Here is a 27,654-nt window from a genome sequence, read left to right as displayed (position 1 = left end):
GGTGTCAGCCTGGTAAATGCTGATGGGATGAGAGGGTGAGGAAGGAGAGGAGGCTGCAGGGTCAGAGATGGTCGTTCAGGCTGGTTGTAAAATGAGTTGACTGGTTAGTTCCTATGCAATGTGATATGCAGGGAAGGAAGCTTTCCTTCGTTAGGTTCTCCCTAAGAGACTTAGTGGGTGATATTTTGTTTGTAATCTAACAAATAAAGCTTGCCTGAAGATCAGAGTGCAGAGCTAAGCTCCCAGTTAGTCACACACACACCTAAGCCACTAGTTAGCCATAGAGGACAGCACTTGGGAGACAGAGGTAGATGGATCTCTGTGAGTTCAAGGTCACCCTGGGCTACAGGAGAGTGAAGCAGTGTAAAAAAGAAACACAGCTCACACCTTTGATCCCAGCACTTGGGATGACAAGCCCTTAATCCCACACCAGGGAGGTGGAGACAGCGGTGATTTGGCTGGGTGGAGAGAGGCATATAAGTCACTCTGAGGTTTGGTGGAGGGCTCTGCAGAGTGAATTCTCGAAGACAGGATCACCCTATCAGTCTGAGGTAGAGGTAAGAGCTAGCAGCTGGTCCCTTTTCTTTTCAGATCTTCAGTTTTAACCTAAATATCTGTCTCTGGGTTGTTATTAATACCAACTGGAATCAGTGCTACATGTGCGGTGCTCACAAGCAGGTGTAAGGGTAGGGGCTAGGTCTCTGATACATCTTTGTTCAGGTTGGGTGTTGACACAGGCAAGGTCACGCGTGTCTACAGCCAAGGTTTTCATTTCTACCCACCCATCTATGTCTCAAGTGTTTTATCTCCATGGTAGTTTCTACTGCCTTTTGCTGGTTTGTATGATTGTCTGTTTTAATCTTTCCCTGGCTCTCAAAATCAAGGTGCTGAGGTATGAATTAAATATTCTCCACTTGGAAATGGCACCCAGGGAAATGGCACCACCTCCATCATGTGGCCCAATCTAGAAATACGAAATTCTGATATGATCCTCTGTCCTTCTCATCACTCACATAAATCCCAACATTAATTTTTTGACTCTGCATAAATCTTGAGTAGTTGTCTTATTATCAGCTTTGAATGTCTAGTATTTGATCATTGTCATGGATAGCTTCAGAAGTACGTCACATTCTTTACTGCTGGGAATTTTATACTGAGGAACTTTCCATGTCACAAGGTTATTCTTTGTGTCAATTATGTTCTCTTTTGCCCATTGGTAGTAGAGTTGGCTTTATGGATTCATGGATCCTGCAGCTTTAGAATTAAGTGACAATTGACTGATCATATTCAGAACAGAACTTAGGGAGATGGCTTAGCAGGTACAGCACTTACTGTGAGTCTCATACTTCTAATCCCCAGAACCCAGTTAAAACCCAGTGGGCAAGGTGCTCACCTGTAATCTCAGCAGGCAGGAGATATAGCTAGGGGATCTCTGCATGCTGGCTAACCAGACTAGCTGAAATGGAGAGCTAGGGTGTCAGTAAAAGACTTTGTCTCAATATAGAAGATGGAGAGTGATTGACAGTCACTCAGTGACAGACACAGGCCTTCATATACACACCTGTACATACATCCATGTAAATATGTGCCTCTACACATTAAAGCAAGCAAGCATTCATACATACATACACACACATACCTCAAGACACATATACATATGTGTAAAAGGAAATATTTAGGGGCTAGAGAAATGGCTCAGCTGTTTTAAGCATTTTTTTGTCTCTCAAAGGACCCCAGTTCAGTTCCCACACCCACAGTGGGTGGCTCACAGTCACCTGAACCTCAAATTCGTGGATCTGCTACCCTCCGCTGGCCTCATGGGCACTCATATGTTGCACACACACAGACACACCCTAGATAAAACTGAAAACTAAATATTTAAAACTGAAAATTCAGAAGCCTTGGATCAGAGTAGAACATGTTCAGACTCTGTTTTGTGCGTGCAGGATTCTGCAACAACTATGTCTGTTTTTGTTTAACGCCATGCTTTGGATGTGAAATGTCCTGTGCCCCCAAGTTATTTTTGAACTTTTGCTACTGTCACTGTTTTCAGGGTCCTGGGGAACTTAAAGATGGGGGTGGGGGCTAGTGGAAATATTACTGTGGGGAAATGAACTTGGGGCTACACGTCCCATCCTTGTATATTTCTCTGTTTCTTGCTTGCCGAGAAGTCAACCATTATCTCCTCCTTATTCTCCTGTCACTGTGATGTTCAGCCAAAAAGCAGGGTCTAAAGCAACTGTGGACTGGGCCTACTGAAACCCTTTGTCAACCCCCCCAAAACAAAACTCTCCTCCATTAGGTTGTTTATGACAAAACTGGTATTGGTACAGTATTTAAAATGATATTGTACTCTATAAACTGTAATGGCATCTGGCCTTGCCAGTGAACCTGAAGAAGTAGCCACACCCTTTGGGCATGGGTTCAGGTGATCTAAGGTAGAGCAGCTGTGGGTGCACTCTCTTGGATTGCAGAGGGCATCGGAAGGGCAGAGACTACATCTTTTGGAGCAGGAAAGCCGCGACAGTTATTCATCTTATCTGTGTAAGTTGTTCCCCAGTAAAACACCTATTTATCTTTATTGTATCTGGTGAACTAACTCCTTATTCCTTTGCTTTCAATAAACAGTTTAAAGTATCTTGGAATTTTGTGTGGTCATATGAAAAGTCACTTGAACATCTGCGGATTTTGATTATTACCCTAGAAATAGCCAGCTATATAGAGTTAGTACTGTATGCATGGATAATAACTCTATAATATTTAATATATTATGGTAAAATTCCTAACAGGAGCTCTGCCTTCAACAGGTTTTAAAATACACAACAATATATTGTTCCAAACCCTGCTAGCAGGTGTGCAGTTTCTTCATTTTGTGCCAATGAAACATCAACCTGATTGACTAACAATGTTCCCTTCCTCTCTCCTCCAGTAGCAAGCATCCTTGTGCACTCTGGGTCTTGGAGAGTCTGTGATAATTCATATAAATAAATCCAAGGGTGTTTACCCTTGAGTGACATATATTTCAATATCCTCAAGATTCATCAAATGATTGCATTTTGTAAACTTTCTTTCCCTTTAAGGTTGATAACAGATGTCACATTTTTCCTTATCCTGTTGATGGACAGTTAGATTGTTTCCACATTTTGGTCTTTGTGAGTAGTGCTGCAATGAACATGAGTGTGCTATTTTGTTGTTTTCAATTTTACATTTTCTCAAGACCGGGTTTTTCTGTGTAGCCCTTACTGTCCTGGAACTTTCACTATAGACCAGGCTGGCCTAGAACTCATAGAGATCTACCTGTCTCTGGATCCCATGTGTTGGGATGATATCTGGTTTTCAATTCCGTTAAGTTTTTGAGAAATCATGTTTATTTCTTTAGAGGAGATAACATTTTTACATTCACACAGTGCACAAGGTTCCATTATTTAAACATTATTACTGACAGTTATTTATACTTTTATGCAGATACAATATCTCATTGTGATTGTGGTTAACATTTTTGTGATACCTGGTAACATTGTGTTTTCTTTGTCTTATTGTTATTTACATTTCTTATTGGTAGTACTGTGTCTTGAACCTAGGTCATGATTTGTGCCAGGGAAGGATTTGTGGCAGGGACTGATTTAATTTCTTATTTAGAGAGATGCCTATCCTATTCAAGTTGCTAACACGCTAATTTCTTTTGGTATTTACTGCTATTTTAAATTAGCATGAAATAATGTTTTTAATTGTGGCATCCTCACACAGTACATGTTTTGTTCATGTTCACCACGTTATTTTTTCTAGTTCTCCTGACCCATCTCTGCAGCCCCCTAACTCCCTGACAATTGTTCCTTTCTGATTTTGTACTTCATACAGACATTTTATGTGTATATATGTACATATACACATACATCTATGCATATATTTGCATATAAATTTATGTGTATATATTTATACATAGACTTATGGAATCCTGTATACATATCGTGTGGTATGTATATACCAGAGAGACATGCAATATCTGTATTTCCGTGCTTAGTCTATTTCATTTGGCATGGATGGTCTTTAGTTCCATTCAGTACATGGTGCAATTTCAGAGTTTACGATGAATAAAACTTAACAATGCATATATACCACATTTTCTTTCTACATTAATCTTTTAAAAATTATTTATTTTATGTGCATGGATGTTTTGTCTGCATATATGTATACAATGTGTGTGCCTGGTGAGAAGAGGTAATAGGATGTCCTGGAACTGGGGTTACAGATGGTGGTGAGGTCCATGTAAGTGTGGGGAATTGAACCTGTGCCCTCTGGAACAACAGAGTGTCGTTAACCTGAGAGTCATCCCTCCAGTCTTTGCCTCCATTCATCTTCTTATGGGTCTCTAAGCTGGGTCTGTATTTGACTATTTGGGATAGTTCAAGGGTACCGTGGACGTGGCCATCTCTGCTGTATGCTGATGTGAAGGCTTTCTTACACTTTGGGGGGTTTATGAAAAATATCAGGAGTCAGTGAGAGTCAACTACACTCTTCTTCTTCTCAAATAAACTGTGTGCTTCCTTCTGTCTGACACTAGCAACATGCCCTATTCATTCGACCGGATTTGCAAGGATGTGGTCAAAAAGCTTCAAGGAAAAGATCTGTGTCCTGTCAAATGTCTATCAGATGCAACTAAGTTCCGTCAGTTTGCGATACTGCAGAAGACTTCTCAGTCATGGCATTGGACATCTGAAGATATTCCAGTTGGATATTCCCTTCTGCAGATCTTAGAGCCAAATGTTCCCAGCCCAGGTATGATTAGCCTGGAGGCAGAGAATATCAGCATTTCCAGTGGTGAAACATCCCAGACCCATGAGCTGCTCAGACATGTAGCTCTTGAGTCATCCCTCTTAAAGAAAAAGGACAAGGAGGGTCCTTTAAGAATCCCCTCATTTTCAGGATCCTTCCTTGCATTCAGTCATATAGTATTCCAAGGGCCTCTTCAGATGGAGATATGATAACCATGTTACAAAAACGTAATTGAGGCTCCTAAAACAACTTGTTCGAAGTTACACACTTCAAACTGGTAGAATTAGGATCCAGACTGAGGTCACTCTGCAAATTGAAGACCTCTTTCTTTTTCAGGGACCTGCCCTGGGACTGGATTCTGTACTTGGAAATATGATTCTCCTAGACACTGCACAAATGATACATTTGGTTTGCAAGGATTAAGACAATGCTTGAATTGGTTCTGGAATTTCCCCTCTGTAGTAATGATATTACACATATTAATTAATTATATTTATTATATACAATTAATTATTAGCTAACTTCTTGGCTAAGGTGTAAATGAGGAGGAGAACTAGCCTCATATTTACTAGTTTCTAGAGCAGTTATCCTACAGTGAATTCTTGGCTAAACTTCTGTCCCCTTTCCTCTTCAGAGACTGAAGTGTCAGCTCCCATGCCCTTCAAACGCATTGTATCCAAGAAACTGAAGGGTAACGTGGGTGTCAATGCCATTGCAGAAGGAAGTGTGTCAACAGGGTTTGGTCATTCCTATGGATATGACATTGAGGTTCAGTGTACCAGCATCCCAGCATCAAAACTTGGAATTCTTCAAAACAGGTGAAAGAATGGGTCAGCCAATTTCTGGGATGTTTTCTCCTAGGTAAAGAGGCATTTGGGACTGTTTATGACAGCTCACATTATTCTACTTTATTTTCTTACAAGTGACTGAAATGAATAATGATTTATAGTGCCCTAATAATACTCATTAATACACAATCACCCACTACTGTTCCATTAATGTGAAGGGGACAGAAAAACAAGATAGATGAGGAAGGCTCTGATCTGATGGAAGCTTCTGTTCGTTGTCTTGAGGATGGGCATGTATGGAGGAAAGAATCGTAGAGGTAAATGGTTGGATATTGATGAAAATGTGAGGATGACTGTAGTCATCACTTGAACACATAGTTGATTTGTACCACATCTCTTCTGAGGCATAATGTTGAGGTAGAAGTGTATGTTTTATGTGCCGCATTTTGGTGTGATATATGCATGTAAGTCAGTCCATCTTATATATGCATATGCGTGTCAGTAACATTATCACTCCATCTGGTAAACATTATTTCATATTTTTCTTTATTACATTTATTTATAGTCTCTCTCTCTCTCTCTCTCTCTGTGTGTCTGTGTGTGTGTGTGTGTGTGTGTGTGTGTATGCTCACCCTCATTCCATGGCTCAAATATAGTAGTCAGAGGGCAGCTTGCAGGAGTCAGATCTCTCCCTCTGCTGTGTGTGTCCTGGAATCAAACTCAGTCAACTCCACCTGTCTATGCTCATCCACCCTGCCAGCTCAGCAACTGCTATTGTGACAGCAAGAGCATTTCCTGTCTGCTCAGACTCAAGCACATGTAGCATAGTCAACTATAACCACACCGGGCTTTACCATGGTTCCTGGGGATCTGAGCTCCTGTCCTCATACTTACATGGCCAGCACTGTATAGACAGGGCCACACCCCAACCTGTCGCTGAAGATTTCTTTTCTTTTCTTCTTCTTTTTTTTTTTTGGTATTGTTTGTTTTCTCATGATTTGGTGTCTGTTTCTATGAAATTAGCCATTTGGATCTCCTCATTCTCGTTTCCCACCTTCAGGAAACTGGTGGAAAATGAGCCATCATTTGTGAAGGATTGCTGGATTGGAAGGAAGGACCTGTATGTGGTGACCGAGGCCTATGAAGTCACCAAGGCTACAGTGTTGGAAGACAGCAGTACTGAGGACCTTTCAGGACAAGTGCTCACCCCCCAGTTTGCCAAGGTGTGGAATGGGGATGGGATAAAACAGGAGTGTGGCCAGTGCACCTTTGCTTCTCAAGGGCTTTTGGGTACCAGCTTCTAGGGCTCAGAGGATGGGGTCATTATTTTCCTCTGCACCTATGTAATATGTGTTAATCCCTGATCTTAGATTGCTTTCTTTTCTTTAAACATAATCTGTATTGATTCTTGGAGAATTTCACACCATGTACCCCAATCTCACTCATTTTCCAGTCCCTCCGCATACACCCTTCATCCTTGTAACATCCCCCTAAAGGGAAACTTAAAAAGAAAAGAAAAACAAAAACAAAAAACACAAAACACAAACAAGTATATTCATTAAACAAACAAATCCAAAATCAGAAGAAATAATAAAAATAAAAGTTAAAAAGTAGAAACCACAAAAGAATATTAATTAAACAAATAAAGAAAATCCCAAAACATACAAAAAAAAGCAATCAAATGAAACAAGACAATCAGAAAAGATGCTTGTCTCCTCTGTCGTTTCCGGCTCTCCATCCCCTCTTCATTCATCTTAGTGACGTTGGCAGCCTCTGTATCCTGCAGTATTCTCCTTTATCCAAACGCCTTCATTTGCAAATGTTCACTGTTACTGGACCCTCGCTGAACTTCCTCTTAGATATCCAGCTGTTGCCCAGAGTTATGGTGGTCCTGTGACGATTGTACCACAGGACCAGTCTCTTCATGCACTCCAGCATGTCATAGATGGGGCAGATATTTTGGTGGGTCAGCTGAAAGTCTGGGTGGCAGCTGATCTGGTCAGTTAGGGTGTTGGGATCATCCCCGTCATGTGATGGGCTAAGCCATCTCTCCCATGCCTGTGATAAGGGGTGTGGTCAGCTTTCCCCAATAAAAGGGGGTAGCTATCCTATGAGGGCCAGACCAGCAAGGGGCAGAGTTAGTTCTCTGGTATGGAGACTGGTTCTCCCTAGGTCAGTTAAGGCCAGGGTCAGCTGGTTAGCTCAGCTGCTTAGATTGCATTCTGATGCCCTCATTTATAATGTTTATTAATAAGATTAGCAAATATTGATAAATTCCACAATAGACATAATTGTTTGGTACCTTGTTTTGTTTTGAGTGAAGGGCAGATGCTGCAGACATGGGAATATGAGGATCTTGTGTTATTTTCACACTGAGTTTCATGGCTGGGAAAACATTGGAACATCTTCATTAAACTGCAGCTGTTACTATACATTCTGTGATCACCTGATAACAAATACTGTTGAGATAAGGTGTCACATAGCCTAGGCTGTCTTCAAACTGGCTGTGGAGCTGAGGCTGACCCTGAACTCCTGGCCCTCCTGGTTCCACTTTCCAAATGCCAGGGGATTACATGTATGTCCTCCATGCCTGGATTTGATAAAGTGTCTGAAGGGGCAATATTTAAATACCTTTATGTATGTGTTATTTACATAATGTACTCATCACGACCAAGCATTATTTACAAATTAACAGAAAATTCAATATTAGCTTAAATATGGAATATTATCTCTCCCCTCCCTTCTGTATTTTAATCCTGCATTCCTTAAGTATTTTAGTTAAGCTTATTTTTGATTATTTGATAGATGTATATAATGCATTCAGATTACTCTCACCCTGGGCTCCCTTACCATCCTCCCACACTGATCAATCCACCCTCTTCCTTTCAAGTCCCTTTCCCCCATTCAAGCCTTTTCGTTTTGTTGTATGACTCACCAAGAACTCTGTGTGAGCATGGCTGTACAAATACACATTGGAACACCATGGCACCATTGACTCCAGTCCCTGTTCCCGAAGGACCACAGTAGAAACATGGAAGCCTGCTACAGGATTCTAAGTATCCACAGCGAGTCCCTGCTAACCCTTTGGAAGGTTTGTTCCTGTGTTCAGAAACTCCATCCAGCTCTGGCTGACTTAGGGCCACTTCAGATGCCCCAGCTGACACCAACACTGAGTGGTCCCAAGACTGAGTCTCAGGCACCGATCAAATCAGGAGGTTCGAAAACTGACAGCTGGGGTGATAGTGAACAGAAAAAGATGTCCACACAACAAACACATGTCAATATGGAAGTGTGATCAAAATACATTACATGCATATATGAAATTCTCAAACATTAAACAGTATGTAAGAGAAGGAAAACTGTACATAAAAAGGAAAAGAACTTAAATCCCAGGGAATTCCAACTTAGGATTCTATCTCCTTCAAAATGTGAACCAAATGAAAGTTAAAGGTGTCCTTAGGAATTAGTGTTTTCAGGCATGTAGTTCCCAGCTCCCCAGAAGATAATAAGCAACAGGACAGAAATGACAAAAGACATCCCACTTCCCCAGAGAGACAAGACTGGGATGAGGAGATGCAGTCTCACCCACAGCTGACAGAGACTAAGCTCCTGCCCAGAATCCCAGGTGTGAACATGGGTGGAGCTGTCAGCACTGAGTGTGGAGTATGAGAATGAGACCCTCAGTGCAGAAGGAGCCAGGAAATATTTGTAAAAATGAAGACATTGCAGCAGGGCTGGTGTATTGCTCAGGGGCGGACACTAGCCTGGTATTCATGGTGCTCTGGGTTCAGTTGCCTGGCCTCTCCAGGCTCACCTCTAAAATCTCAGTGTAGGTAAATATTGTCCTAACAGGGGAGGAGCAATACCTGAACACGGGGACCAGGAGGAAGGGGAATGAGAGACTGCTGGTGTTTCCTCATGCGCTTTCTGGATTCATTTGACTTTTCAGTTACAGGCATATGTTGCATTGATTAAGAGTAATCATAATTTTTATGAGACCAAGCGGTATGAATTTTTAGGAATGTTTTGTTTCCCCAGCTTCAAGCCCAGGGACAGTGGCAAAGGGAGACAAAGAATTTAGTACCTATTCCAAAGGGTGCAGTGGTGGCCTACAGGAAGAAGCAACTGGTCATTGAGAATGACACTTGTGGTGAGCAGATGTGGGGGCCAAGTGGGTTTGGGGTGTCCAATGACCTGAACCTTCTCTTCTCTCCTGTCTGTAGATCTGGAGGAGCAATTCTCACTGCCGAGGCACATGTCTCTCCATCCTTAGACACCTCTAAGCATGGCCAAGCTCAAACACTACTCTCTGTAGATGCAGAGACAGCCTCCCATGTGGGAAGGCATTCAACCTGGGTTGCTCAAATGGAGGTCTGTTTAGTTGGATGAGCCAAGGCACAATCCTAGGCTTTTCTAGTCGTCCATCTCTAGCCAGTCAAGGTTTTGACACTCGGGGATGTCAGCAGGGGACTCCAGGCCCACCAGGTGATTCCTAAATCCACATTAAATCCCCATAAAATAATGGAAGCATAGCCCAAATGAAACCGTAGGCAGACTGTCTGGACAACACAGCATAGGGTTTTCTTCTGAAATATTTATCTTGTAAATTCTGGCCAAGGGAAAGCCCCGGAGTCCATCCCCTAGTTGGCAGCAAAGACAAGGAAGCATTAGGAGTATGGTATACTTCCTGGATGATGGCTTCTAGAGAAAGATTATCTACACTCTATCAGAAGGAATAGATTCAAAGTTTGTGATGCCTTAGAAATGCCTGGGGGGGGTGTCCTTACCATTACAGATATGCTAAGTGAAAAGATACTGATGAGAGAACGTGAACACTTTATGAAAAGCATTGGCAGCAAACAAGCAAACAAAATCTCCCAATCTGATTAGATCAGATGTTGTTCCCACATAAGCAAGGCCATATGTAGATGCCAAACCCAGGGGAAGATAAACTGTAAAGGCTGAGGTGGCATGGAATGGAAATGTGATGTCCCATATAGAGGGTACTTAGCGGAGCCGAATAAAGGGGAGCATTGAGAGAGGAGGTGATGATGGGAGGGGGCTCTGGGGTGAGGTCTTCTGAAGGTGCAGAGAGTTGTTTGGTTAAGCAAAGAGCTTGGTGAACCTGAGGACTGAAGACAGTTTGGGGACAGATGGTTTGCCATCACTTATTAAGTCCTTTCTGGTCTGTGATGAGAACTAAATTCCTGCTTGCCAGTGAGCACACTGTCCCAGCTGGGTCCCTCCCTGCTGTGCCTGATTGTGTAGACAAGATGCCCTGTTCGCCCCCTAGTGCTCAGAAGGTGACTTGCAGACACACTCTGAAGTTTGCTTTTTGTTTAACTTTGTTAGTTAACATGTAAGTTTAACTTAACATGTTAGTATCCATGTTACTCTGGATACACTGCAAAACAATGCAGGATTGCCAGATGAGTGGATAAGGAGGGGACAGCTGGTAACTGAAGGCTGACAAGGAGCCGATAGGACAGGGCAGGAGGAAGCTTCACCTCGTGGAGTGTTTGTTTATCTGTTTTATGAGTAGTTGCGTTTTGCCTGCATTAAGTGTAGTGTGTCTATGCAATGCCCCAAGAAGGCCAGAAGATGGCGCTGCCATGTGGGTGTGGTCCTTTGCAAGAGCAGCAGTGTCTGTTAACTGTTGATCTGGCTTCCCTGCCCTCATGGGGAATACTTGGATGTCAGAAGACTTAATGGTCACCTGGATGCCTATTGGGAATGCAGGTTTCAGGCTGGTGGGAGGGATTGGTTGGTAAAGGTGCTGTCCCCAGGCCTGATGCCTTGAGCTCCACCTTCAGGTACCACATGATGGAAGGAGATAACTGACTCCCTGTGTGGTCCTCTGACCTCTGTATGTGCTGTTGGCACACACACACACACACACACACACACAGACATACATAATTCAATAACATAAAACGCAAGCTTCCGGGCACCTGTGAATGGACCTGGTTCACAGGTCACAGAGGCTAGTGTCTCGGTTGACATCTTCCCTGGGGTTTGGTCTGAGAGTCCTGAAATGGGTTGTGGGGAAGAACTAGCAGGTGTAACTGCATTTCTACTAACCGAGTTTCTTTTCCATTCAGCCATTCTCCTTTCTGGTAGTGGCAAGAAGAAAACCTTTCTAGGTGCATTCCCTAGGTTCCAAGGTCTTCCTGTTGCCTCAGATGAGAGTTTCAGATCTAGAAGGGACACAGGTATGTTTTGTTGGACAGGATCTACCTGGGGATGGATTTATCACAGGGAGTTTCTCATGAAAGTGGAGTTGCCATTTGAAAAGGGAGGGTGGAGGAGTTGGAAAGGTCAGAGGTATGGGGAGGGGTTCAGAGAGTGAATGAACCCTTCTCTTTCTCTTTCCAGAGATACATTATTCAATAACGATAGGTGAGTGAACGATTCTGGGGACAAGAAAATCAAACCTGCTCCTTCCTGATGACACCCAAGTTACAAAAACCCACCTGACTGACCTTGCCCAGGACCTTGAGATCTCTTCTCCACTAGAGTGGGGTTGGATAATAGAGAAATGTCAGGGACACATCGAAAGTAAGGTCAAATACTAATTCTTGATTGGGCAATATGTTTTCTCTATCTAGAGGAGCCGATAAATTACATCGCTCCAATTGGTGAGTGTGTGTCTGGTGGGGTTGTTATGGAGATCTGGGTCATCTTACTGTGTCACCCCTATCCCTGGCTCTGGTTCCTGCGGGAGGGTAAAGGTCATGGAAGACTGGATTGGGGAAGGCATAGACTGGATGGGGCAGGAGGAGAAGCAGGAGAGGGAATCTCCAATGTGTGTGTCTTCTTTTCTAGGAAGGTTAGAGGAACCCTTACATAATGGTGAGTTGATTTTGGTGGTGGGGGGATCTAGATTTCACACAGGAAACCCTAGGCTTGGAACTCATTTGAGAAACTCTTTGGAACTCAGAAAACTGAGGTCTAGATTTCCAATTTAGTTAGCAGACAGTGCACCTGTGTGCACTACTGTTTCACTGAGGATTTACCAGGAAGCAGGCAGCACTCCAGCGAGGGCAATGTGAAATAATCAGAGTGCCCATGCCTCTGAGCTTCCACTATGGTCCCTCTCACACTCACAGATCACCCAGAGGACGTTTGGCAGAACCAGGGTTTCCCAAAATGCAGTGCTGGGTTAATTCTCCATAGACAGTGGAGAGTCTTCCCAATAAGGCTCACTCTTACGTGCCAGGTGCCTTACAAATACAAAGTCCTTGACTCCTAATCATGTCCCCATTTGTCACCCTTGGAAACTGATTCGGAAACAGTGAGTGGTGTCTTCTCTGGAATGTAATAATAATAGGACACTTCATCCTGACACCCAGAATGAACACTTTTTCCCACCTGTGCTAAGCAGTTTTCAGGATGCCCATCTGCTCTCCCAGGGCTGTGTCCCCTCCTTCCAGAGCTCTGAAGCTGCCTGCTGTCTAGTACTGTTAACTTCATGATAGTTGCCTCACCAGGGCCCAGGCAGGCTATCCATGGAGGTGCCTGTAGCACTGGAAATGGTACTGCAGGTTAGGGCTTACCATGTCAGGGATATTCAATTGCAGAGTTGCTGTAACTTTCTGATTCTTGTTTCTGTCGGTGAACAGATTTCCTGAATCTAGAAAGAGAGATTTTTGAGAAAACACAGATGCTGCCCATTCTTTCAAAGGACGTTCAAGATGCTGTATTCTCTAGTCTCCTGCCCATGCTAGGAGACAGGGACACTCTGTATGACCTGATGTCCATGGTGAGATTTCCATAGCTTTCTAGAGATGATCAAACCTGTAAAGGACAGTTTGGGTGATGGCATGCCAAGATACATGAGGGAAGGGAAGCCCATGGTATCCAGGAGACTGAGAAAGATGTCAAAGTCTGTGGATAAGGGCTCCTTGTTCAGTGATGAGGGCTGGGGAGTGTGTGCCCTGAATTCTGCTCAGGATTCTCCTGGGGAGGCAGAAGCTTTAGTCCATGCCTTGCTTAAATCCTCTGGATACAGGCACATGACACCATAAGGGTTTTGAGCCTGATTGGTAGGCTGAATCTGCTTGCAGGAAGGTGACAAGTTCAAGGCCTTCCTAGACTACATAGCAAGTTCAGAGCTGCCGAGGGCAACAGCATTAGACCCCGTGACATAAAAGAGAAAAATGGAGGGAAAAGGGAGCCAGGCTGTGTCTTCATGGCAGAGGAGTGGTCCAGCATATATAAAGTCAACTAGACCCCAGCAGTGTGGTGATGTTAACAGAACGCCTGTCTCCTCTAGCTGGAGTTGGATCAGTTGGGGCACATGGATGGCCCAGGTGGTATGATCCTCGATGAGCTGCGAAAGGACTCATGGAATGTCCTAAAGGACCTCCTTCTTTATCTCCTTCACGCCCTAATGGGTAAGATCTGGGGAAAGTGGGAGAGTCCCAGTGCTGGCTGTCAGAGGGCTGTTTTAGATGCCACCTCCCCAGGGCTCTTGAGTTCTCATGACCATTCCCAATCCTCCTTCTCTCTAAGGTCAGCCTGGCTAGAATGATAACAGTCCATGTACCTCAGATGGAGGCCAATGTGTAGAAAGTGAGCAGTCACCAAGCTCCCAACACAGCCTTGGTGGAAGATTCCTGCCTCAGCCCTTAGATTTTCATGCGGTGGCTCATGTCGCTTAGGATTCTAGAGCACAGTTCCAGGGCAGATGTCCTTTCTAGGGGAGTGAGCTTGACCTGAAGTCCAATGGGAAAAATTGCTCTGTCCCAGAGTTCTCCTCTCGTTGGCTTCATAGTTCATGGTGAGAGACCAGTACTGAGTCTGTCATTCTGTTTCCTCATGTGTCTTTCCCCCAGTGCTGAGTGATACCCAACTCAGTCTGCTGGCCCAGTCTGCGGAGAAGAGGCTCCTCCTCCACCAACGAGAGCTGGTAAGAAACCTCCATGGGGCTGGCATCCAGGGAGGGGAGATGAAAGGAGGAAGTGGAAGAACATTCTAGAAGAAAGTTTCCACAAGGAGAGGAACCAGGTAACCTGTGGTTGCCTTCTGTGTCTGAAGAGCAGGCAGGTTGGACTTGAACCTGTCATGAGCATCTCTGTACTTATGGTGGCCTCAGAAGCAAGGTCTGCTAGGTCTAAATTAGCCACCCAGGAAGGCATCTCTGTGGGAAATAAGGAGACGAAATTCAGTTACACACTTGTTTTTTGTTACCATTTGCAAATTGTCTTTTGTTTCCACACATGTTAATATGTAAATACAAAGGTGTGCTTAGCTGCATGCACACAGGAACACATGTGTGCGTGTATGCGCACACACACACACATCTACACATACACACACATGCACACAGACCTGTGCGTGTGAACACAAGCACATACAGGAACACACACACACACATGCACACAAAACACTCTTGTGTAGCACATACTTTATTATTACAGTGATGTAGCTGCAGAAACTATACAAGGTGGCTTTGGATCTTGCTTATTTCATTGTCCTGTGTGGCTCCAGGCTGCTCTGACAGAATGTCTCACTCTGGTGTCACAGTCTGGTCTGCCCAACCTGAGAGTCTTTCTTGTAGGTGAAGAGCATCCTGGAGTCCAACTTCAAGTATCCCTGGAACATCCCCTTCACTCTGCAGCCTCAGCTCCTCGCCCCACTCCAGGGGGAGGGCCTGGCCATTACTTACGGATTGCTGAGCGAGTGTGGGCTGCAGATGGAGCTGAATAATCCCAGGTCAACTTGGGATCTGGAAGCCAAGATGCCCATGTCTGCGCTTTATGGGAGCCTGTCGTTCCTGCAGCAACTTGTAGAAGCCTAACCCTGCTCAGAGCCTGGCCCCAGCCCAGCCAGTGCTGAGTCCTGGATGCATTTGAGACATGGCACCATGGCGTACACGGGAGAGGAGTTTACTGTGCACGTTCTAGGTGTTGGCAATAATGATGCTAACTAAGTGTTCTTCTTTTGAATGTGCTATTCATTCACAATTATATAAATAATATGTTTTGGTCATAGTCGCCTCCCCTGTTGTCCTTTTTTAAAAATCCATCTCCTCCAAGCTTATCTACTAACTTCTCATTGAACATTTTTATGCTCTACTGCACTTAGTTAGGGTTGTTTGCAGGACTATGGGATTATTAACCTGAGAAAGTTAGTGTAACTTCCCAGAGGCTACACTGTTGAGCAATGTGACTCCTTGCCCAGCAGCATTAACTGCCTAGAGTGTCTTAGGGAGGGCTGGGTCCTTATGGGCTCCTCCTCTATCCATGGTGGAGTGTGGGTGGCCCTGGTCTCTCCTGGTCTTGTACAGGCAGTCCGTAGTCCTGCCAGATCATGGATGTAATAGCCATTTCATACATATCCTTGCTATGTCCACGAGTAAGTTTGCTGATGTCTGTCAAAACTCCTGAAATAGTCAGTTAAAAAGTTTTAAATACATTCATCTATGTGAAATAAAATAAATGCCACTTTTACTTAACTGTGTGCACTTTGATTCGTTTGTGTGAAAGGTGCTGGTGTCAGTAACTTTGAATTGTGTCTGGAATACATTGGGGATATTTCCAGGTAGGTAGTTAATAGTATGATCGCATATGACTTTTTCCAGGCATCCTCACTCATTTTATCCTCCTCCCTCCTCCTGGATCCATGCCTTTTTTAAATTAGACCCCTCATTTTCTCCATTTTCCCTGTCGAATCGCTTGTACCCTGCCACATCTCTCCCTATTGTCTTCTACTGTACCACACCTGCCATGGCGCATTTTTACTTTCCTGGTTTCTGTACTTGCTCTGAGATATATACTCACATCTGAAGCGTCTGAGCTAGGAGGCTCAAACGAGACAGAACACTTGTTTTCCTTTCTGGGTCTGGGTTACCTCCTCAACGAGATTTTCTCCAGTTCCATCCATTTCCCTCCAGGTTTCGAAAGTTCATCTTTCTTTACGACCGAATAGCATCCCACAGTGTGCATGTACATTTTCATTATCCATTCGTCAGTTGAAGGACATTTAGGTTCTTTCTATTTCTTTTTCTTTTTTGGTTTTTCGAGACATGGTTTCTCTGTATTATTTTGGAGGCTTCCCTGGAACTCGCTCTGTAGACCAGGCTGGCCTGGAACTCACAGAGATCCGCCTGCCTCTGCCTCCCAAGTGCTGGGATTAAAGGTGTGCGCCACCAACGCCCGGCATCTATTTCTTATTGTGAATAGAACAGCAATGGACTCGGTCAAGCAAAGGACTCAGCATCCTACTCCACATATGCTTGCTCATGAATTTGAAGGTTACTGGATGGAACTCTTAATTTCCAGGCTGGTGACATCACTCTGCTGTCCCACCAAACGACGACAATCTAAGTGGCTTCAAAGAAAAAAAAATCTATTCCTTTGTAGCTGTGGACACCAGAAGTCAAGGTATCCCCCTGTGCCTCTCAGAGCTTCACAGAGAATGACCGCTGCCTCTTCCTAATGTCTGGTGGCTGCTGGCTGTCCTGGGCTTTCCCTGCATCATCCCGGGTCCTGCCTCTATCCTTTGCTGGCCCCTCTTCTTTGAATGTCTTTTTTTTCTGCATCTGTCCTCCCTCCCCTAAGGACACACTGGCCTTTGGACTTGCTGTCTCTTTCAATCCAGAATGAAATATGTCTACAGAGGTCACACTTCCAAACGATAAGTTCTGAGGCTCCCGGTATGTGACTTATGGAGCAAACCCATATCTGAAGGGATTGAATTTGGTGTGGCTGTGGGCTCTGTCTTAGTCACTGCTCCAGTGCTGTGAAGACACCACGGCCATGGTAACTCATAAAATAAGGCACTTAACTGGGGCTTGCTTACAGTCTTAGAGGCTTAGTCCACTATCCCCATGGCAGACAGATGCGGTAGCTGAGAATTCTACATTCAGAGCTGCAGGCAGCAGGAAGAGAGAGAGACACTGGGCCTGGCTTGAGCTTTTGAAACCTTAAAGCTCACCACCAGTGACATACTTCCTCCAACAAGCCCACACTTACCTCAAGGCTGCACCTAATCCCTTTCAAATAGTACCACTTCCCAATGGCCAGGCATTCAAATATACAGGCGTATGGGGTCATTCCTAATTCAAAACGTCACAGGCTCCCAGCATACAGGACACGGGGAGGGTCCCACCTATGGCATTTGGAAAGCAGGTCTGGACGCACAGGGTGAAGTGAGAGCTGCTGGGAATGGGGTGGCCAGTTTTGGATTTCCCGTGGCCTAGAGAAACCTGTTCCCATTTCTTCCTGGGAACATTCAAAGACATTGGAAATGGCTATTGCTATCCATAGACCAGAAGGGAGCAGACACCAAGTGTGGCATCAGAACTGCTCTCAATGTCCAGGCCCTGTACAGTGTATTTCAAAAGATAAGCACCTGGAAATCAATGTGCTTGCCAACCCGACACACCTGGAAAGAGGCAACCTCGGGTGTGTAACATGAAGTTTTCTTTTGTCCCGGCTAGGCCCTGCCGTCGCTCCAGCCCCAAATGAACCCACAGATGCTTTATTGATTATAAAAGGGCTTCTTATTTGGCTAGCTCCGTTATTAACCCATAACTACTAATCCATGTATTTCCCCATGGTCTTGGCTTACTGGGGAATGCCGGGCCTGCAACTCGTTTGCCTGCAGCAGGACAGCTCAGCGTCTCCACGGAGAAGAGAACGATTTCCTGTTTGACCCCGCTGATATCCTGACTCTGCCCAGCTATGTCACTTCCTCTCTGGCCAACCAGTCAATCAGTGTTTTAGTCATCAGCCAATGAGAGAAACATATACACAGAGGAACACTCCCCATCACTGGTGACGGCCTGCCCCACCCATCTGATCGGTCTGTAGGCATGTTTCTTTATCGCTAATTGAGGTACAAGGACCTTGTCCACTGTGGGCAGGATCACTTTTGCGCAAGTGTTCCCGGGGTGCATAAGAAAACTAAGTGAGCAAGCCAGGGGTGCTAGCCAGTGAGCAGCGCTCCCCCTGGGTCTCTGCTTCAGTATTTTCCTTCAGACTCTCGCCTTGACTTCCCTGATAATGCACTGTAGCCAGACCGTTAACTCTCACCCCCAGACCGCGAAGAGACAGACTCGGGGTCTCTGCTGCGTCTGTCTTTCCTTCTTCCCATGTAGCCACATTGGTGAGCTCCTTTTCTGAGTTCTGCTATTAGTTTGGCTCTTAAAAAACCGGCTCATTGAAGATGGTTCCCAGACATGACATGGGCCACATGAGCCTGATAACACGGGGACTGTCTTGGAGACGATTTAAAGAAAATGTATGGATACTTAGGATTGTATCACTGTGGTTGAGCAATCCAAGACTAGCCGATTGTGCAGTGACATTCCAGCTTCTGCCAGCAGGTGGCAGCATCGTCCAGCAGCGAGCTGCTGGTTGGCACCCTCCCCACCCCCAACACGCTTTTTGTTCCCTCCCTGTTCGGTTAAGGTGGAATGGAATGGGAGAAACTAGGCATGGCAGGCAGAGGGGTTAACACTGGCCTCTTTTTCCATGCCGAAGCGGGCTCTCCCTCTTGAACACTGCACTGCTTGTGTGAGATAGCTCTCCAAACATCCCTGAAGAGAAAACCCGAGTTATGGGGGAACCTGGCATATTTCAGAAATATTTTAGAAAGTATGACTTGGTGAGATGTCAGCTGCGCATGCTGGAACTGTTGTGGGTTGTGTGATATATCAGATTGTCTCATTGCGGAGCAAAGGCTTCAGCTAGAAGTCTTAACTGCCTTGCAGTAAGTAGGGAAATAGTTCTTAGTGAGTGCAGACCGCCATAAAACCCATCCAGAACTGTAGAACCTTGGTTGATCCTCAAGAAAGCAAGGGTGGCGAAAATGCCAAGACTCAGTGTCTTGTTCGGAATACAAGGACTGTGCAGATATTGGAAAGTTGCCTCCCATGAGAAACTACATCCTAGCCCATCTTTCTATCAGACTAAATAAATAACATAAACAAAAGGCAGAGATAATCCAGCACAGCCCGTGCTGCTGAGGCCCTGCTTATATCCTGGTGTATGAACTTGAGGCTTGTTGTGAATCTGATATCGAGGCTAACGGGGAGATGAAGCCATGGGCAGAAGAAGATGGAGTTGTTTGATTTCTTGACATGAGGCTTGCTTTTTCCTCTTTAAGCTAATTTTTGGGTATCCTGGGACACTTGAGCAGACTTTAAAAAGCGTCCTTCCCCCAGGAGGTGTGATAAGTGACTGAGATCCCCAGCTAGATCTCACTTTCCCAGCATGCCTCACAGCATGCAGCAGACACATACTGTCTGCTGGAAGGTGTGTGGGCTTTGCAGCTGACCGTTCCCCACCCCCACCCCCGCCCCACTGTCGGCTGTACCTGGAGCAAATGTGGCATGTGAGCTAGTCACCGAGAGAGGAGGCTGCAGTGGCTTGCTGCCCACTCCACCGTCTCTCACCTGGGGATGGGTCCCCAGCCTGCCCGGAAGCTGGTAGTCTGGCCCGACAAGGAGTGGAGACAGACTGTGTGGGTGCGAACCCTGGCAAACTGCTGGGCATGGTACTCGTCTCTCAGACGCGAAGACCCGAGACAGGACGGAAGCCTTTATTTATGCTCAAGAAGTGCATGTCGGGAAGGTACCGAGGCTGTGCAGTCAGCCTTTTCGAAACTGAGCTGGCTGGGTGACCTTGCCGCAGTGACAACTTCCAAATGATCCCCAGCAGGATTTGTGTCCCAGGCTACTTTGCAATTCCGTGTGCTCCGAGAAGCAGAGCCTGCTCTAGCCCTGCCTTTGTAGACTGCCCTGGCCCTGCATAGGTCAAGGTCTTGAGTCCCTTTAACTGTAGCTCAGAAAGACCAGGAGTTAGGCAGATTGCTTGGTAGGCAGCTAGGGAGATGGGGCGTGGCTAGGTGAGAATGGAGGCAAGCTTCCAAGTTGCTTCTTTATCCTCTCCCTGTCTGTCTGTTCGACTCCTAGATATGACAGTAAGTTGGGGGGGGTGGGAGTTCCACTAGGAATCCCCCCTCATGTCTAACAGTTCTCTTTATGATGACTATGCTGTCTAGTGAGCTGGGCTTTCTTTGTGTAAGAAATAAGTATGTACAGGTGTCCGTACTGATTAGGAGCAAGCCTGACATTAAGCTCGTTGTTCCCAGTGTTAATTGGCCAATGGTTCCAGGTGATGGAGATGAACACCCCTGGGCAGGTGAACAAGTCAGAACCTTTGTCCTCAAGGGGTTGACACTGGAACTGACTTGTCTCCGAAAGGAAGATGGACATTTATGCTGTATCAATTGCTGCGTGATGAGGCAGCCCGAAGACAGTGGCTTCAGATGCCAAGCATTTGCTTTGTCTTCTGTTTCCTTTTTCCCTGTGGGTCTGAAGTTTGGGAGTGGTTCTGCTGGGTTGTTCTGCCTTGGGATTTTCCACATAAGTGTAGACAGATGTCGATAGGGTCTAAAGTCAACTGAAGGCCTCATCGAGGCAGAGACTCTGCTGTGCAGATGAATCCTCAGGGCTGGAGACACTGATATTTTGTGATGCAGCCACACTGCTGATGGGGTAGGAACAGGGCATGGAGCCAGCCCTCACGAAAGCCTCACCTCTTAAGGAGATGGAGTTGGAAAGGAATCTGTGAACTTCAAAGTCACCACCTAGATCTGTGGCCATGTTCTCATACATCTCCAGAAGCCGTGTGCCTACATAGTCATCCATTCAGTCAATATTTGCTGAGCACCTAATATTTGCTAAGAGGCCCAACACTGGGGACAAAAAATGCCTCTTTCTTTCTCTACTGGGACTCTGGGAATCACGAATAATAAGAGCCAGAGACTTGAAGTTTATGTAGAAGTCAAGGGACCTGCATAGTTTTCTCAACAAAGAAACAAACCATCCAGCTAAGGTAAGGCTGTGTGCAATCTAATTGGTTGCAAATTAACAGTACAATTGTGCTTGCTTCAAGTGTGTTCAGAGTCTCTGTTTTGGAGATCCTCCTGTGGTGGTAATGGTTGCCTAGCTACCAGAGCTGTGTTCCCTGCACACTGGGATTGTTGGAGCAGAGTGGCTCAATAGCATTAACATTCCTGGGGTTTCCCAAGCAGCAGACAGGCTGCTGGAGGCTGAACTCTAGATGCCCACCTAGCAGTGCCGAGGGTGGATATCAAGGTGGGAAGGCTGGAGGAGGAACAGAATCCGCTTAGACTGTGGGAACGATGTGCATGCAAGCATTTCTCCCCATGAGAGCAAAGGATGACGTGCTGCACATCTGAGAAAGGACAGCAGTTATTTAAAATGTCATTAGTGCTTGCTTCAGCAAGTCGCGTGCGGAAATGAGAGTGGCCTAGGAAGACGACGTCTGAGAACATGTCACAGGTTCTGGTTAGGGGCTGTGCGATTTAGGACGTGGACAAAGACAGTATCAGTTCACAGCGACCTCTACAGCAGTCATGGGCTCAGAAAAAGAAAAATACAATTAAGATCCTTTCAAAAATGATGTTTCAAATAAATCTGATAAAAGTCTCTTCAGCATGTCCAGTATGCAAGACTCTTTGCTAAGCCCTGTTGAGATGAAAAATGTTTGACACCTGCCACTTGCCCAGTCACTAATGCAGTCAATAAATACAAATACAAAAGGGACAATTTGTCAGGCTAGGCACTGGGGACACAGATGTAAATAAAACAGATGGATTTCAGGTCTCCAGGTATAAGAGCCTAGGAAGGCCGCTGACGAGAAGCGGGGACAAATTCATGTCGGTGTTCTGAGGAATTAGGGGACAGACTCAGATAGGTGGAATGATGATCTTGACAGCTAACTGGGAATCTCAGAATTCTCCAAAGCCTTCTTTCTGGAAAAATTACTTGGACCTCTCCACGCTGGGTGGTTCCTATATAACTGACTTGCCTATGCCGTACCAGCTCAAGGTATCCGACTGACTACTGGGGAGAAATAAGAAACTACAGCTCTTCCTTTCCCCACACTGAGTATTTCGTGAAAACCCAGCCTCTCTCTGCATCCTTCTCCCTCTTGTTGCAGGGAACACCATGTTCTCGTGAGCTCTAACAGACGGGAATAGAGTGGCAGAAGGTGCCGGCAGAGTATGCAGTGCAGTGAAATCAGTATCAGTAGCTGTGACAGAAGCTTGTTTCCATTTTGTCCATCAGGTATGCTTCTCAGTTTGGGCTCATCTAACCCCCAACAAGGGTAGGATCAGTGGACCAGATACGATGATCAATAGGAAAACACATGCATTGTTCTGAAACCATGGTCATCATTTATGAAATGTTTACTGAAATCATGGAACCATAGATAAGGCACCTTCTTACCAGGGAGGCTGACAATTGCTAAAATATAACCCCCAAATCTTATTGGCTATTGCGGAAGGAAATCACAATTGAGAATGAGGTCAACTCAGGGAATTATGTGGTAGTGAGGAAGCCTCAGATCCAGTCTTACCTGAAGCCTATTCCAGGTAATTAGTCTTCTTAATTAAAGGTAATTTGAATCAGAAGTTTGATCTTTCCACCAACACTCCCCCTGGTTAACACAGTGGGATATGTAATACAGGTGACTAGTAGAATGGCTTTACCATAGAATGGTGAAGGAACTGAAATTAGCACAGTTTTCATCAGAACCATGAAAAGAATGTGGTGGGTGAAGGCATCGGGGACAGAGCAGCGGTTTTTACCATCATGGGCTGAGTGAATGTGAGGATGAGAAGCAGGGAGCTCAAGGGGAGGCTTCGGAATAAGAAAATGGACGTGGTTGGAGAGCTGTTGATCTGCACCACTGGTATCCAACCTGCGCATGGAGACTTGGGATGGAAACACACAGGGGAACTGCCATTCTAAAGTAATAATTAAAACATAGTGGAGACAGTCAGACACCAGGCAGAGCCAGGGGAGCCAGGCAGAAGCAGGAGAGGGAAGGATTGCAGGAGCCAGAGGGCTGAGAGCATGGCCCACAGAATCAACTAAGCAGGGCTCATAGGGGAATCACAGAAACTGAAGAGACCACCATGGGCCCTGTGTGGGTCTGGGCTGGGTCCTCTGCGTATACGTTAGGGTTGTGTAACTGGATGCTCTTGTGGGACTCCTAACACTGGGAGTCGGGGGTGTCTCTGACTCTTTGCCTGCTCTTGGGACCCTTTCCCTCCTACCTGGCTGCCTCATCCAGCCTTGATATGAGGGTGTGTGCCTAGTCTTTTTGTAACTTGTTATGTCATATTCAGTTGATATCCCTGGGAAGCCTCCTTTTTTTTTTAAAGGGAAATGGAGGAGCAGTAGACCAGGGGGAGATGGCAGGTGGTACAGGGGGTGGGAGGCAGGGGCAGGACTAGGAAAAGTGGAGGGAGGGGAAACTGTGATCGGGATGTGATATAGAGAGAAGGAGAGTCGGATAAAAGAAAAAAACCACAGTGGAGTGAATGACATCACTAAGGGAGATGAGTGAGTAAGACAAACGGCTCACGGGCTGACCCAAGTTTTGAATTCTTGAGGCAGCAATGGAATTGATGGAAGTGGTTTCCGATAATGCCACTTTTGCATGTTTGTGTTGTGTGTGTGTGTGTGTGTGTGTGTGTGTGTGTGTGTGTGTGTGTGTGTGTGTGTGTGTGTGGTCCCGATCCCCTGGGGTCTGGGGCTCTGTGTCAGTCCCCACTGGACTTCCTTGATTTTATTTTCTTTATGCCTATGACTCAGCTTTTACAATGGACTGGAAGAGGATTAGAGATAAAGTCTTCCTGACTGCAGGAGACACATGGTTCCTGTTATACACTCACTGTGGGTGGGGAAAAATGAGCAGATATTTATGCAATTGCTTTGAAAGCTATAAATCAACATGGGTATGTCCTAAGACTGTTACTGACCACCTGTGCTTAAGGTGATGTTTTGCACGTGCATGTAGGATTTGTGAATATGTGTATTGTAGGCAATAAAGCATATTTGTGTATATAAAACAGCTTTCACACTGTGTACATAATTGTTATTATAAATATTTCTATAATGATGTATTTACAGGGGTGATGCATATATTTAGCTGTTAGGAAACCAGCCATTAGCATTTAAGATACAGTCTAAGTAAGAATTTAGATTAATAACAGAAATCTAGGTGATATGCACTAGTATCAGAACACTGTAACTGTTTCCCATGGTCTTGGGTGTTGATGATCATGGTTACTACTTACAGGTGACTTTGTTCCCACTGTAGCCTTGTGAAAGATCTGATCTGAGAAGCCAGAGATTCAATATTGGGCACCCTTCAGTTTCTGCTCTGACTCTTACCCACTTTACAATCACCTTCGAAAATATAGGTTGCATCCTTTAAAGTGCATTGGATTGTATTACAGCTCGGAACACAGTGCCCATGTCTTCTTGGAAAGCGTGTATGCCATGCTGACCTTTGAGTGACACTTTCTGTAAACATCAGTCAGGTCAAGTTAGTTGATGCTATTCTCCAACTCTTCAAGAAAATTAGCTTTTGCTTCACACACTTTGACTCTTACATTATTAGGTACGTGAACATTTGGGATTGTTTCATTCTGAAACTTCCTATTTCTGTGAAATGACCTTTATAGTCTTTGTTCCGAGTGGCATTGTTTCAATTTAATAAGCCACTCCAGTTACTGGAGGGTCAGTATTAACATGCTGTAGCTTTATACACATTTTTATCTCAACGTTGTAATTGTCTCTGTTTCTAAAGTGCATTGTCTATGAACAGCATACAGTTGGATCTTGTTCTTTTCTACCTTCTGAGAACCTCTGCCTTTTAATGGGAAGGTTTAGACCATTTACATTTAATGGGAGAAGTGGAATGGTATGTTTAAGTCTGTTATCTTGCTGCTTGCTTTTTAATTGCCACATTATATTGTTTGTTCTACTTTCCTTGACTTCTTTTTGGGGGTGTACTTTAAAATTATTAATGGTATTTTCTCAATTGGTATATATCACACGTGGTACTTCATTTCATAAGGGCATTTTTTCATATAAACATGTAATGTACTTTCGGTATATCTCACCTCCTATACCTCATACCCTCTCCTTTTCTCCCCATCCACCTCCCTGTATACCCTTTGTTGAGGTCTACTGTCATTTTATACCAAACCCAGTAATCTTATATAACCATATAAAATCCATAGAATGACTTTTCCATCTTTCTTATTGGTTGAATTTAAGCTTTTTTTGGTGTGGTTCTGTTCATGATGTATTTACTTAGCTCTTATATGTCTATAAAGTCTTTATTTTAAATTTTTTAGCTGGTTGTAGAATCTTTGACCAGTGGTCTTCTGTTAGTATTTGTACTTGGCACAGTGAGGTTTTTGTACCTGGGCTCACAAAGCTTTGTCACATTTAAGTACATAGAGACAAGCAGGACAACTCAGGTGAGTAAGGGAACTAACTTGTCACCATTCCTGATGACAAGTTCCGTCAGGAGCTTTGGGCTGAGTGCAGTTTCTTGGAAGCAGGCTCTTTTGAGTGTTGCCCTCGATACTTGTTAGCCTAGGCCAGAACACTTTTCAGTTCAGGACTCACTGTTCCCATGACTGAGGTACAGAGAGACCCCGTAGATACTCTGCTGACACCCCAGAAAATCCAACCCTTAGTGAAGACTGAGCCTGTCTCTATAAACATTTTTTTGGTAGCTAACTTTGGGTAGACTCCTTAGAAAATGCTAATTAGCTGGATGCTTTGAGGAAGAGCTTTCAAAAACCTTTAAAAATAGATTCTCTATTTTTTAGCTTCTTCCTTTCTGGTAGTTTTTTTCCTTCAAACTCAAATGACCTTGGTTTCCCTAGAATTTCGGATTATGTTTAATAGAATTAAGTTAAGTAATTATATTACTTTACATGTGTAATGACAAGTCAATTTATTTACTGGTTTATTGTCTATTTTACTTTATATTTTTTAGTGTTTCCTCCACTAGGTTTTAAAATATACATATCTGATATTTCAATTCGATTTGGAGTTGATATTTTACCAGATAAAAACATGGACCTTCCTCCTGCAATCCAGATAACTTTACCTTCTTTGTACTACAATTAATGTAAACATTGGGAGACTTCCCAGTCAATGCAATCTATATTTTTGGAGATAAATATGTATATATACATGTACATATATATATATATGTGCAGGTATACATATATGTAAAATATATTTGCTCTTATATAACAACCACCTCAGAGGAATGAATTAGGTTTTGCAAGACTCAAGCAACTTTGTGAAACTAGCATTAACTCCTTGTGAAAACTACGCAGTCATTCAAAATGCAAGTTAGTAAAGATTCTGACGCTCTGTGATTGATTCATTTTCTAAGCAGAGGGCACACAATAAGCGACTGTGTGTGTAGTTGAAATAGTACAAGACTGCTTGAATTTTAAATCATTCTTTTAGGGAGAAGTCGTAAGGTTTCATTCACAGAATTTGCTGAAGCAGGTATAGTCAGGTGTCTATATCGATGATAAAATTAAGAAATAATTCTATATTGAAGTACCATCGGCTATAAATGTGTCTAAGGAACCGGTTTTTAGGCTAGAGAGACCTGTGGGAGGTTAGATAATTAAAGTTCAGCATGTCCTACTTATGTTCTCGCCACATGTCTCAAGTTTAAGTACTAGTCTGTGTTCAGCTGAAACACAGACACAAGCTCCAGTGTAGTGGTGATGCAGTCTTCAGGCCTGCCATAGCAAGAGCCCAGAGTCTGAGAACAAAGGCATTGACCGATGTCGTCTTCTCTCTGAGTCCTCTCTGTGACCTTGGCTGTCTCTCTCCTCGGTGCGTGCTCATCTCTGCTGCCTCTTTGTATCCAACGCCCCTTTTTCTTTCTGGCACCCATTTCATGCATAATGCATTTGAGATGGGGTGCACGCGCCACAGGCTCATTTGGAGGTCAGAGAACTTGTAGTAACAGGTCCTGCCCTTCTCTCAGATGAATTACAAGGATTTAACTCAAGCTGGGGCTTGGAGTCAAGCGTCTTCACTCACTGAGCCATCTTGCCAACCCCTTCATTTCTTTTTGAGACAGGGTCTTCCCATGTGGCCTATCTTGGCTTTGAACTCTCGATTCTCTTATCTCTGCCTCCGAATGCTGGACCATGCCCAGTAGATTTCCTCTTAGGAAGGCACCAATTATGTGGGATTAGAGGCTCCCTT

General features: G+C 44.6%; 1 protein-coding gene across 1 annotated transcript; it reads left to right on the top strand.

Annotated features, from left to right (window-relative positions):
* Positions 1–4,565: 4,565 nt before the first annotated feature.
* LOC101830260 (gasdermin-C) lies at positions 4,566–15,554 on the top strand. The gene is made up of 12 exons (XM_040730467.1): positions 4,566–4,776; positions 5,408–5,591; positions 6,622–6,778; positions 9,600–9,711; positions 11,663–11,773; positions 11,937–11,960; positions 12,170–12,199; positions 12,387–12,413; positions 13,184–13,323; positions 13,837–13,957; positions 14,399–14,472; positions 15,124–15,554. The coding sequence occupies exons 1-12, from the start codon at positions 4,566–4,568 to the stop codon at positions 15,361–15,363; spliced, it is 1,431 nt and encodes a 476-aa protein (XP_040586401.1). The 3' UTR covers positions 15,364–15,554.
* The last annotated feature ends 12,100 nt before the right edge of the window (positions 15,555–27,654 follow it).

This window comes from Mesocricetus auratus, unplaced genomic scaffold (assembly GCF_017639785.1).
Source record: "Mesocricetus auratus isolate SY011 unplaced genomic scaffold, BCM_Maur_2.0 Super-Scaffold_100023, whole genome shotgun sequence".
Lineage (NCBI taxonomy): Eukaryota > Metazoa > Chordata > Mammalia > Rodentia > Cricetidae > Mesocricetus > Mesocricetus auratus.
Note: the sequence above shows the minus strand (reverse complement) of the source record. Positions and strands in the feature narration are given on the sequence as shown.

Coding starts and splice junctions, on each gene's coding strand:
- LOC101830260 (XM_040730467.1), top strand. CDS start 4,566: ATGCCCTATTCATTCGACCGGATTTGCAAGGATGTGGTCAAAAAGCTT. Junction 9,712..11,662: donor CATTGAGAATGACACTTGTG/GTGAGCAGATGT, acceptor TTTTCCATTCAG/CCATTCTCCTTTCTGGTAGT. Junction 13,324..13,836: donor TGTATGACCTGATGTCCATG/GTGAGATTTCCA, acceptor TGTCTCCTCTAG/CTGGAGTTGGATCAGTTGGG.